This window comes from Nipponia nippon, unplaced genomic scaffold, assembly GCF_047370975.1.
Source record: "Nipponia nippon isolate SJK-2023a ecotype South Korea unplaced genomic scaffold, ASM4737097v1 scaffold_16, whole genome shotgun sequence".
In the NCBI taxonomy this organism is placed as follows: domain Eukaryota; kingdom Metazoa; phylum Chordata; class Aves; order Pelecaniformes; family Threskiornithidae; genus Nipponia; species Nipponia nippon.
The window spans coordinates 5,655,701-5,667,746 of NW_028262332.1; the positions used below are offsets into that span (position 1 = coordinate 5,655,701).

The 12,046-nt window shown below is 47.5% G+C and overlaps 1 protein-coding gene across 2 annotated transcripts in view; it reads left to right on the plus strand.

Moving 5' to 3' along the window:
• Positions 1 to 12,046, plus strand: part of COL27A1 (collagen type XXVII alpha 1 chain) — a 217,981-nt gene that overhangs the window by 68,465 nt on the left and 137,470 nt on the right. For both annotated transcript variants that reach the window (XM_009476232.2, XM_087753107.1), the window contains exon 6: positions 1,176 to 2,617. In XM_009476232.2, the coding sequence (XP_009474507.1) occupies positions 1,176 to 2,617 (1,442 nt within the window). The remainder of the gene's footprint in view (positions 1 to 1,175; positions 2,618 to 12,046) is intronic.

A 12,046-nucleotide genomic window follows, 5' to 3' on the forward strand; every position in this document is an offset into this window, starting at 1 on the left:
TAGCCTTACATTTATCTGTCTATACCATGTAGGTAACATCCTTTATTAGACCAAATGTTTGAGCTGGAGTAAGAGAACAAGCTTTTGGGCACATGAGCACCTTTTTCAGGTCTGGGCACATTTACCTTTGCAGCTTTACCTTTGCAGCTTTTCTCATGTAGACCTCAGCATCTCCCCCAGTTAAGTAGTTCAGCTAGACTGCTGCCAGCTGGCTCCAGTTTGTGTTGCTGTTGCCTGCTAATCTGTCTTGGACTCCGAGCTGTGTGTGACTTCTGTTAGACCTTGGGGCCAGAAACCAGAGGATTCTGCTTGTCTGACCCTTGCAGACTTTTCCTGGAGTCAGTGGAGAAAGATAGGTGCCTCTGGACAGCAATCCCTCTCACTCTCTCTTGAACAAGGCACCCAGCTCCTAGGTGACAAATGTCGGAGGCCAGTGCTTCTTCTACTGCCTAGTGGCAGCCATAACTAATTTCTCAGCTCTTCACAAACCAAGTCTGGTTCCTCCAACTTATTAAAATAATTTAAGGCTGTAAGATGATCTTCTGGGGAAAAAAAAGTACTGCTGTTGAGAATGTTAAGTGGTTCAGTGAAATCTAGGTGCAATTTTTTTCATGCTGGGAGGCACCTTTGCTTCCCTAAACTCTCCAGAGTCTCAAAGATCAAAAGCTGCTTCTTACTAATTTGGAGAGAGACAGATACAAGGCTTTTGCTCCCTTTGAAAGTTCTGTTCCTTGCCTTCTGGGGTTATAAAATTTTGCAATCCCAGCTCAGTCTGTTGTTCAAATTCCTTTCCAGCTGTGTGGTCAGTACTCAGAATTAAATCCCAGAGAAGTGGACTATTGGTGCTCAGTGGGAAATTTCCTTGTAGTGAAGTCAGCTCCCTCCAGAACATCTGGAGCTGGTCCCTGGTGGGACAGGAGAGCTAGCCAGATGCACCATGGAGCTGATGCATTTTGGCAATTGCTGATGACCAAGTTGAGCATGCACTTGCTCCTCACGCTATGTGCAGAAGACCTGCATGCTCTCTGTTCTGATTATTTGAACATGTATGTGTGAGAGGATGGTTGGGGTTTCCTGTGTCCTGTTACCCTTTTGCATGGACTGGCTTGACCCCCGTACCCATCCAGCCCTTGGGTTGCCCAGCACCTCACATTTTCTCTGTGTCTCCCTTTCAGATGTGGATGTTCTTCAAAGACTGGGCCTGTCAGGGAAAAGGCCATCGAGCGGATGGTCCTCATCACGTACGGTTCCTCAAGGGGTCATTCCTTTCAAATCAGGGGTTATCTTCACTCAGCGAGCACGTGTCGAAGCACCGGTCAGCACCATCCTCCCCACAGGCTCCAGCTCTGACCTGCTCCTAGTGCTGAGCCTCTGCTCCCACCGCATCAACAATGCTTTTCTCTTTGCTATCAAGAGCAAAAAGAAAAAACTGCAGCTGGGGGTCCAGTTTGTGCCTGGGAAGATCATAGTGTATGTGGGCCACAAGCGCTCTGTATATTTTGATTACAATGTCCATGATGGCCAGTGGCACAATATGGCCATCAATATCCGTGGCCAGACAGTCACTTTATTTACTTCTTGTGGGAAGCGCAGAGTACATGCGGATTTGCATTTTAAAAAGGACGAGGCATTGGATCCACATGGATCTTTCCTCTTTGGGAAGATGAACCAGCACTCCGTGCAGTTTGAAGGAGCCATCTGCCAGTTCGATATTTATCCTTCCGCCAAGGCAGCTCATCATTACTGTAAATACCTAAAAAAACAGTGCAGGCAGGCAGATACCTACCGGCCAAACCTGCCCCCCCTCATCCCCCTCCTGCCCAGGGATCCCAGTGCCTCCCCACGTACCCCACAGCATATGGACCCCTCGCTGCAGGGTCTGAGAAACCTGACCACTGCTGCCCCATCCTTGGAGTCTGGCAGGGTCACTGCACCCCTCAAGTCTCGGGGTTCAGGTGCAGCAACCGCCACCTTGGTGTCATCCCCACCATCGCTGCCAAAACTGACAACCAAAGCCACAAAGGTCGCAGTGGCCCCATCTTCTGTTCCATTGAGTACTGAAACACAGCCACCCACCCATTCGGTCCCTCGGGGGACGGTGACGACCCTCAGGGTGTCTCGGCCCACTCCCAGCACACGCATGGAGAAAAATCCCCTTCCCACTGCCAAAAAGGCCTCACCAACAAGCCAGAGCCCTGCCACAGCCGGCAGGAAGGAGTCCAAGCAAGAGACCAAAAAGAAGATCAACCAAAAGCCCACCATTGAACCCTCTGAAGCACCCAGTACTGTAAAGCCAATGAGGAGGATGACTGATAACACAACCAGCAGTGTCCACTTTGTCACCCTAAAGCAAACCCTGCAGAACCCAAGCAACGGGCCCATTCCAAAGAAGCACGTGCCGTCCCCCACCAGGAAAGTGGATCCTAGTAACATCCCTCTGGTGTACACCAAACCACCCCTGGGGTCTGCCCGTCCCGTCTCCAGAGCCAGAGCACAGGCCTTCAACCTCACAACCCCAGCTGCAACTGATGGCTATCAAATCTTTGACCCGCTCGGACCCACTCCGTTTCCGTTTTTACTGGGATATCCAGGAGTGAAAGGAGAGAGAGGACCTCAGGTAAGTTAAAGCTCTTAATGCTAACTCTTTCCAGTTGCAGATTAGCTAAATGGTTGGCAGACCATAAACCTATAGAAACAAGGGTTTCTATAAAGCTTAGTGGAGTGTGACAACTTGAAGTAGCAGCCAAGCACTATTACATTGCTGATGATTACAATTTTAGCATGTATCTTATTGTAAACTTGAGTGCTCTGTGGTGGTGGATTCCCCTTAAAAGTTTGTGATTAAAGTTGCTGCTTAATGGTAGATTTAAGAAAAGAAAAGAAAAAAAAAATCCCACTTTCCTGCCTACAAGTTGCTGGTTAAAATTTTGATGGCCAGGTTGGGGCTCTGTTCCACACCACTGGTTTTACTCAGGGCCAAGAGGACAGAACTGCCAGTTACCTTCCAAGGAAAACCCAGGTGCCTCTAAAACGTGCCACAAATTAACTACTTCTTAACCCTAGTTATTAATATGTTTTGTACCTGAAACTCCCATTTCCAGAAAAGTGCCCTGTTTCAGCAAATGCAACTACAGAGGTTGCTTCAGGATTTATTTTTTTTAAACACTCTCCTCTGTTTTTAAGGTATAAGTTAATTTTTTTTTTTATTTCTCATAGCCCACACTTAAAATGTACAAAGAGTTTCCTTTATAAATTTAACTACTGCATTCCACACACAATAACCACTCTCAGGGTGTATATCTTGGCTATCGTAAAAGTATACACACATTTTGTAATGCTAAAAGCAGTCAGGCCACACTAATTATCTGCTAGCTTTTTTTTTTTTTCCAAATGCAAGAATGCAAACAGGATCTTTAAACTGGCCAACTTTTAGGAGGATTTAGTGTTCCAACCGAAGCCTTTTGCTATATTGTGTATACGAGAGAGGGGTTGTACATGTAAAATAAGTTTCTCCCAGACAGAGTCTTTAGTTGCCAAGTTCCAGCCTAGAGCAAATTTTTACAGCTGACTTCTTAAAATAGTGAAAGAAGGGTTTACAATGGAAATATTGAGACTAGCTTAAGGAACACAATCGAGAGCGCTTGTCTGCAGATGTGCTGCTCCTTGTTGCAAGTAACACCTAAAGTGAAATGGTTGTGTTTTGCTAAGCCCTCAATGGTGCTTGCCCTCAAGGTTTGCATTTCGTGCCTGTCCCATTTCAAAGCAGCGTGGCGATTTCTCTCCTTGTAATTTGGGTGGGGAGTCACTCGTGGGGGTGTTTTGTTCGAAGGTTCCCAGCTCTGGGAGAGGTGAGGATGCTGCCCCGGGCAGGGGGGTGCAGCGCAGGCAGGCCTGCGCCCCTGCCTGACTTTACAGGCACACATCCCTGGTGTAGTCTTTGTACTTAGAGAAGTTTTGCTAAATCCCTGAGTAGACAGAATGAGCTTCAGTGATTTTATCTTTGGGCAGTCTTCTGTGTTTCGTGGAAAGTCATTTCAGGCATATTTCCAAGAGGAGAAATTCAGCAATTGTGAACTTCTCTTAAAACACTACTTACCTGTAAGGGGTAAATCTGGGTGGCCTGCTCTGAGCCCAATGAAATCCTGGCCTTTTGCACCTTCTTGCCCTTAAGTGTCATGAGGGTGACCAAGCTCCAAGCCCCCACTTCCCCCTGCAATGTAAAGAGCTTATTATTGAACTGGAGTGGAAAATCCCTCTCAGCTTGTGAATCATAGCAAAGAAATGGATTCAGGCTGTGGAGGGCTGAGGGAAGAGATGGCAGGATTTTTCCATCCCCTCTGAGAACAACTGGAGTCCTGAATCGAGAGGAAGGAGAACATTTTAAGGCTCCGTCTGGCCTTATCCTCTTTGACTGCTGGAAACAAAGTCGGCACTTTGGAAGGGAAAGGTTATGGCTCGGCTGGAGCTGGCTGCCGTGTGGTGCTTGATAGCTCCTGTGACTCACTCGGAGATCTCTGTACCATACTGCGTTGGATGTCTCTGACGTGGGAAGAGAAAGGGGAGAAAAGACCGGAATGGGGATGACATGTTGAGAAATTAATGTAGTACTTCTATGGCCAGACGAGCATGTTTCAGAACAAGTGCTGATAAATGCTCCGTGCTTGAGTAATTACCTGGCGCCGTCTCCGTGTTGTTGGGCAGACGTTTCTGATGAGGTCAGTACAGCCCTTCCTGCTCTGCCGTGCAGTATCGCACCCGGCGCTTTCCCTGGACGGGGCAGGTTATGGGCTGGGAATGTCATACATGGAGTCTGGCACACGGGTGGAAGGATAAGATGATTAATTAGTTTTCCCAGTTTTGTTGCCTGATACAAGGTCTCTTCAAGACGACTGTCACGCCGGGCAGAGAAGTGTGAATGGGAAACTCCCTTCTACCTTTTCAGCAAGGATTGGGGCGACTTTGGTAATGGTTTATGGGCAGAGGCAGGCTGGCAGCCAGCAGCACCCTGCCTGTCCGGCTCTCCACTTAGAAAGGACCATCTCTCACCCTCATCATCCCACAATCGGGATGTGATTGACAGCTGGGGTGGGAGGCAGTGATGACTCAGGCACTGTGGTCTCTGCAGTTCTGGCTTTGTGCATGCTACCAAAATAACTGTGGCATCGTCCTAGCTGGGCTGAAGGGCCCCTTCCCTAGAATTGAGGGAGGTGCCCGCATGGTTAGAGGAGTGCAAGCAAGGGGCTGGAAGGATCTGTTCACCTAGCAGTAAACGGCAGCGCCCTCCATGGATTAATCTGTCCCGAAAGACCACCACGGTGCTGCGCAACAGGAAACGGAGACGCTGCGTCCCACATGCAACTCATGGCAGAGCGTTAATTCTTCAGGAATGTTGGGTTTTTCTGGGCGGATAGAGAAGGAAGGGTAATGTGCTCTTAAAAAAGAAAAATTTCTTGGGAACCATTAATAACCACAAGCATTTGGGATCTCGGCTCTACATTTCTTTTGGACGGGGGGAAGTAGCAAAAAGAACACCTAAGCATCATGCTACGTCAGTAACTCAGCACTGACTCAGCAGCTGGCAAACGTCGCTCTGAATCATCCCCACGGCTGCAGCACCTCTGCCGAGCCTCGCTCGAGATCTCCCGTCCCTGTGCGGGGCCAAGCAGGCCTTTGCTCGGCTTGCGGAGCAGTGTGACCCCAGCACATGGCTGCAAGTAGCTTGGACACCCACAAAAGAAAAATAGTATTTTGTTGCCAGCATGTCAAGCCCTTGCAAGGCTGTGATGTGATAGGTGTTTTGAATCCTTTGGCGGATGGGGTATTGTTTGCTTGTCTATACCAGCAGCAGGTTTGATGGGGAGATTCAGGGGGCTGTAGCCCTCTCCCCTGCCCATCAGCACTGCCTGATGGGATGTGCATGCTCTGTGTTACGTGGTAAAGCTGCAGGAAACCCATTGCCCTGGCGCAGCCCTGGGGTCTAGCTGGGTTGTACGCAGCGTACCCCAAGTTGGACTTTTCTCCTCCTATACAATAAGGCTGTAATTCCATAGCTTTTTTGCCCCTGCCAACAAAACGCCCCAAATTGACTCTTTTGACTAGTGTCCGAGGGTTATTTTTAGAGCAAGAAAACCATACCTGATGCTGAACGTGCAGAGGAGTGGGCTGAGTTCACTAAGAGGCTGTGGAAGCACTGAGTAACGCAAGAGGGGCAGGGAGGGAGGGAGGCAGCGTGTTTCAAATGACTCCCCAACTATCCAAGCCGGAAGAGTCCCCGGGCGGGTGTGCCAGCAGCCTCCAGTTTCCATCCGCGCAGCGCGGTACACGGCCAGGAGCCGCAGGTTCGAACCCTGGTGTGGCGGTGCTCTGGCAGGCAGCCTTCTTTCAAAAGCAGATGTGTTTCGGAGCGCGTCCCCAGTCTAGACTGCTCCAGCTGCCATCTTCCGCACGAGCAGTTTGTCTTGGAGCCCAGCTCCTTTCATAAAGCAGCAATCCTTGCCAATTCAATCAGTGGGTAGGGGAGAGAGAGGTGATTGGGAATGCTGATAAAATATGAAGTGCCTATTTTCAGTCCTCCTTGTACCAGAAAAGGCTACTCAGGCTGACAGCCTATGATAAATTAAGGAACACACAATGTGTTTGAATGTCTCTTAATGAATGAGTCATATTAATAAAAAAAAAAGATCGCATGCTTTGTGTAATACATGGGAAAAGTTTTAGCCTCACTCACACAGTTGGATCATAATTTTTTGCTAATTTAACCAGAACTATCCCCAAAGGGAAATCTTCTTGCAGGCAAATGACTAAGCACCAGAGAGCTCTATTTGCGTAAGACAAAGCTCATTTTGAAGAGCAGTAGTTGAAAGTGTGATTGAGATAAATGTGCTGCAGGGGATATAGGGATGTATTGTATAAATATATACAAGTATTTTTATAAATCTTTAAAAATAGAAAGTGAGTGATAGGGTATGGGATCCCCCTATTTCTTCACAGCCTTTCAGAGCTTCTTCCAAGGTCTGAGATTGCTCGAGAGCCTCCTGCAGAGACTGTTCCCAAAATGTCTCTATAGAAAAGCCACTTTCATCAAGCTGGAATACTAAAATTTTGCTATGTATTGTGCTGCTACTCTATTAGGAATCCAATTGTGGACAAGGACTTTTCTGTAATAGGTGTTGTACAGACCCAGAATAAACATCTGTGTCTATTGTGGAAATCGTATTACAAGACTGGCTTTCCACCAACATCTCAGTTCCTGCCAGATTTATGAGGGCTTTTTCTTTTTAGACTGGTTGAAACCCAGATGTGTCCAAATTTAATATGATAAGCCTGCCTTGGAGAAGAAAGTAACCAAAGTGCTGGGTTGGTTTCTGTGGTTTTTTTTCCCCAAAACTGCAGATTTGTTTTAGGCTGTACTTCAAGCCAGGTTTTAGTTTAGGCCCTGTCGCCCTCTCTGCGCAGTGCCTGGCAAGGACAGTGAGGTGAAGCAGGGTTGGCATGTCTTTTGAAGATGAGGTCTTCTCCTCCCCTTCTGTTCTCCTGAGCAGGGGATTTTTAATTCCAGTGCTGCCCCTGTAGCTGCTCAATCCCTCCACGCTGGTGCTTTCCAGACATACACGACTAAATGGTGGATTTGTGGCAGTGGCCTTGGATGTGAAATATGCCTCCTCCTCCTCCAGGAAGAAAGCAAGGCAGGTTCTCTATCTGCAGGGGTAAAGTCACTGATCAGAACTTGATGGCAATGTGAGGAGAAGCTTTTGATGCATTTTCTGAATTCCGTTTTAAGTTGGGTTTCACCACATGCAGTTAGCATCTGGGAAAGAAGAACGTTCTCTCTTCTCTCTTCGGTCCCTGCAGTGCAGGATGCCCACCTCTGAAACAACCACTTCTGGGAGAAAGGAGAACTGTGCCACTAATGCTGTGCAGGGGTACAGAAGAGGGGAGGTAGCAGCCTCTCTCTTTAAGGAGAGACCTTAAAACATAGATGTGTCAGTCTATCAATGTGCACTGGAATAGGAGCTGAATTGTGTCCTGAGTAATTGTCTGCTTTTTGCTAGGAGGCTGAGTACTTGCCCCTGGGGAAACGACTACAGGAATACTTTGCTATCTGAGCAAGCTGATTCAGCAGTCATTCAAAAGGAAGCCAGTCGTTTCCCAAATCCCTAGCACCAGTTCCTGTACCAATTGTGCTTCCCTTGAAGCCCTCTCCGAACAGGTTCAGCCTTGCTCAGGCTTTGAGATCTGAAGGCACCCAGCTCCCAGCGGCATTGCTGCAGGCAGAGGAAGCCGGGTGAGGGGGGTCATGATGTGGGAGAGGCAGAGGTATAAACTGGCTGATCTCGGCAGCAAGAGGAAATGGTGAGATTTCTTTTGTCCTCAGGGTTCGATGTATTTCCCTTTCAGACAACTTAATTTTCCATTTGCAATTTGAAGCTCAAAAAGCTAAGGAAAAAAAGTCCCCTTTGCGCTAGAGAGTTTCCCAGCAGCAGCTTAGAATAAATCCTATAATCGTTTGGTGGGATCAGGCATTGTTGCTAATGCTACCGTGGGAAACCGAGAAGGGTTAAACTTTTATGCGGCTGCCATTAGCTGCTTCACAGAACTGTTCAGGCTGGTTAACAATTCAGCTGTTTGGCTTGAGAAGAGAGAGTATCTGCTTCTGCCGTGTTTCTCCTTGATCTCTGATTTTGCGTTGTGTGATAACAGGGTGTATGTTCTCCGCCACCAGTTTGCAGAAGGGAGTAGGCAAGAAGCCAGAGAGACAAGAACCAAAGTGCGAGGAACGGTAGCTCGCTGCAGGAGGCTGTCAGCTTTGCCGACCTCGTGGGGCGTCCCTGCAGTGGGAGGGCAGGAGCAGAGAAGTGATATCTTCCTCTGGCTGCCAGGAAAAGGAAACCTTCCTGCTTCTCCGAGCGCTGCCCACTGCTCCCTATGGAATTCCCCAGGGATGCTCTAAAGGGTACAATGGAAAGGACCACACAGGCTCTGTGTGATCAGTTTAACTCTTCCCTGCATTAGGGGTGAGAGTGGAGATGTCTCTGGTGAGTGTAGGGGCTGCCTGGGCGTTACCTCCAGGCAGACTCTTACTGGTTTGCTGCGCGGTGGCTCGTTGATAGACGCCTCTTACTCTCCGTGTCTGAGAGCCTTGCATTTTAAGTGGGATTGCATCCATCATCTGTAAGTAGCTGGGCCCTGATCCAGTCTTACTCTTTTCTGGCTGCTGCTGCGGATGTGCATTTTTCTTCGCGTGTATTTCGGAATCGCTCTCCCCAGCCAAAGCCAGTTGTCTGACGTGGGCCTCTTGTTCGAGGACTTGAGCTGAATGATATAGAGGCATATGTATAGGGCACGGGGTGGAGGAGAAATGAGTCACTAGGAAGGCACAGTACGTGTCCCATCCGATCCAACCACCAAGGAAGCATGTGAGAAGCTAGAAGGTGGTCTTGCAGTGTATCGTGTTTAACAACTGCCTGTGTTCATCCAGCTACCCCAGTCCTCTTCCACCTTGGCTTGCTTCTAATTTGTATGTGGTCATGCTCTTGTCTTATGCAGTTAACATACTGGCTGGCAACTTTTAGCCACTTATCCTACGGTCACCTTATTCCTCTTACCCTTCAGGAGAGGGGAAAAAAAAAGGCTGAAGGAAAGGCAAATTAAACCAAAGCAAAGTGATAGGGACTCCTGAATTATGTACTGCTTTTTCTGTGCTGGTCGAGCTAAATGCCTTTCCCTTAACTCCGTATTCCCACTCCAGTGCAGGTATTAACTCTCTCCTTATATTTGTGTTAGCTTCAGTTTATTCCGAACAGCCCACATTTTTGGAGAACGTTTTTACTCAAGTGGCCAAGTGCAATTGCAGCTGCTGTTAGCAAGAAGGTGGAAAAGGTCACCTCAAATCTGGTACGCACGGAACGCAGTTCTCGGGCAGTTGCATCTTCTCTTTTACTTCTCTTTCTAGGGGTAAATGGGGATGGGTTTTGATGGAGAAGAGGTTAAGGACTTGAATTAATCTTTGGTAAACTCTATCCACTGTCGCTGGATCAATTGCATCGGATTCGTGTTTTGATAGTTATCTTCCCAACTAAAAGGGCAAGGGGATTTTTTTAATAAAAGCCTGGATTCTGGAGCAGAATTATACACGAGGCTTAAAAAAAACCTTACATTCGTGTGTCTATTTGCACAGCTATATAATTGCATTATGCATGGGGCCCTGAGCTGGCACAATGGCAGGATAAATTCTGTGTGTATTGCTAAAATGAGGGTCAGCTGTATCAATGAGGGTTGTTAATACAAGGACCAGTAATACTGTGTTAGGCAGCAATAAGCAACTTGCAAAGAGGTCAGATGAAGCGTCCCAAGCTACAGAGGCTGGAAATCTCCAGGACAGGCAACGGTGTTGGGTAGTAGCAGTGAGTGATATGGTGGTAGAAGTCCATCCCCGTGTGTCGACGTGTGGGGCATTAGCTATTCTATGCTGTGTAGGCTCTTACACTTTTAAAACAATCCTTTTTTTGTCACCTTTATTACAGATAGAAATGACTACAGAAAAAAAATACATTAAGATTCATTTGATGACCTGACAAATTAGTAGCACAGAGACACCTACCCTGGGCTTTGCTTACTCCTCCCCTGACTTTTTTCTACTGTACCAAGTTTGGCTGGATGTCTTTTAAAAAAGATCTCTTTTACGCTAATTAATTTGCTGCTTATGTATAAGAGGGTTGGTAACATCAGGGGAATGTTTATTCGTCAGTTACCCATATGGTTCAGGCAGGTTTCCTCTGTTCAAAATCTTATCCTGCGCGTGAGGTTTAGGGTAGGGATCTCCAGGGCTTATTTTTGTTACTAAATCACGCACTTGATGACTCCCGTATTAGACATCGTGAACTTCTCACTCTTCCTTGGGGCCAGTAACACGCTGCAGAGCCTGAGCAGTCCTGCCTGGCAATCCTTCAGCAGCAACAGGGCCAGCCTCGCAGCAGGCTCCGCTCAGGGCGATCGTGCACGTGAGGTCCTACAGAGACGACCCAGCGGGAAGGGAGCGAGGCCGTGCTGGGGCCAGAGTGCGGCCGTGGGGCTTGCGCAGCACCTGCTCTGTGCAATGCACCCATCTTCCCCGTGGAGCGTTGCTGCTGCGCGGTTGGAGAGCTCAGGCTGCCTTCCAAACATCCTTCAGTCTGCTGCTCTGGATTGCTTTCTCCCATGGATGCAATGAAAACTTGTCTTTTGTAATAAGCTACTAGAATATAAATCCTCTGGGAGACACTTTAATTAACAGTTATTCTTGTTAGACATGTTTGGCTTGGGGGAAAAGAAGTTTTGAGGAGTTATTAGGAGTTGCAAATGGCTTTCCAGAAATGCGAATTCTCCAGTCCATTGAAAAAAAATGAATAAATAAATGAATAAATTCAAAGGAGTTCAAACCCCATTGGTTAAGTATTTTTCCTAACCTGTTTCAGATCAGTGTACAGCTGGGCGCCTGATATCTCCGCGTTGTTCTCACCCTGTTCCAAGAAGCCCCACTACTCTGACATGTATGAGTTGACCTCTCCTATATTACAGAGCCATATTTAAGAATTTCCAACATTGACATCAATTTTATTACATTTTATAACACGCTGCGTTAAAATATGAAGTGCTGGGATATGATTATGTTGCAACTCATGTAGGAACCTACAATACCAAGAACTATACATCCTCAGCTGGTATATATTACACCACACAATGTTCCTCCCTGGCCAAGGTGCTAACACATTACTTCTGTTGCATGCTAGCACGTAGCAGGAAACTCCAAAGCTGAGAGGCAGTTGTGTTACCCCTGTTACAGCACGGGTCCAGGAAACTGGAAGCGTGAAACACAGCTGTGATCACGGGAACGCGGTCCACAGCAGAAAGATGTGAACGCTCTGTCTCTACTCCATGGAAATACATGCTTCTGCAGATGTTATTGTGCATGGCTTTTATCCCTTTATGGTAACAGCATAAGTTGAAGGGAAATTCTGGCTGTGGTGTTACAACTGGCCCTTCTCCCCAGGTCTTCTCCAAATGGTTG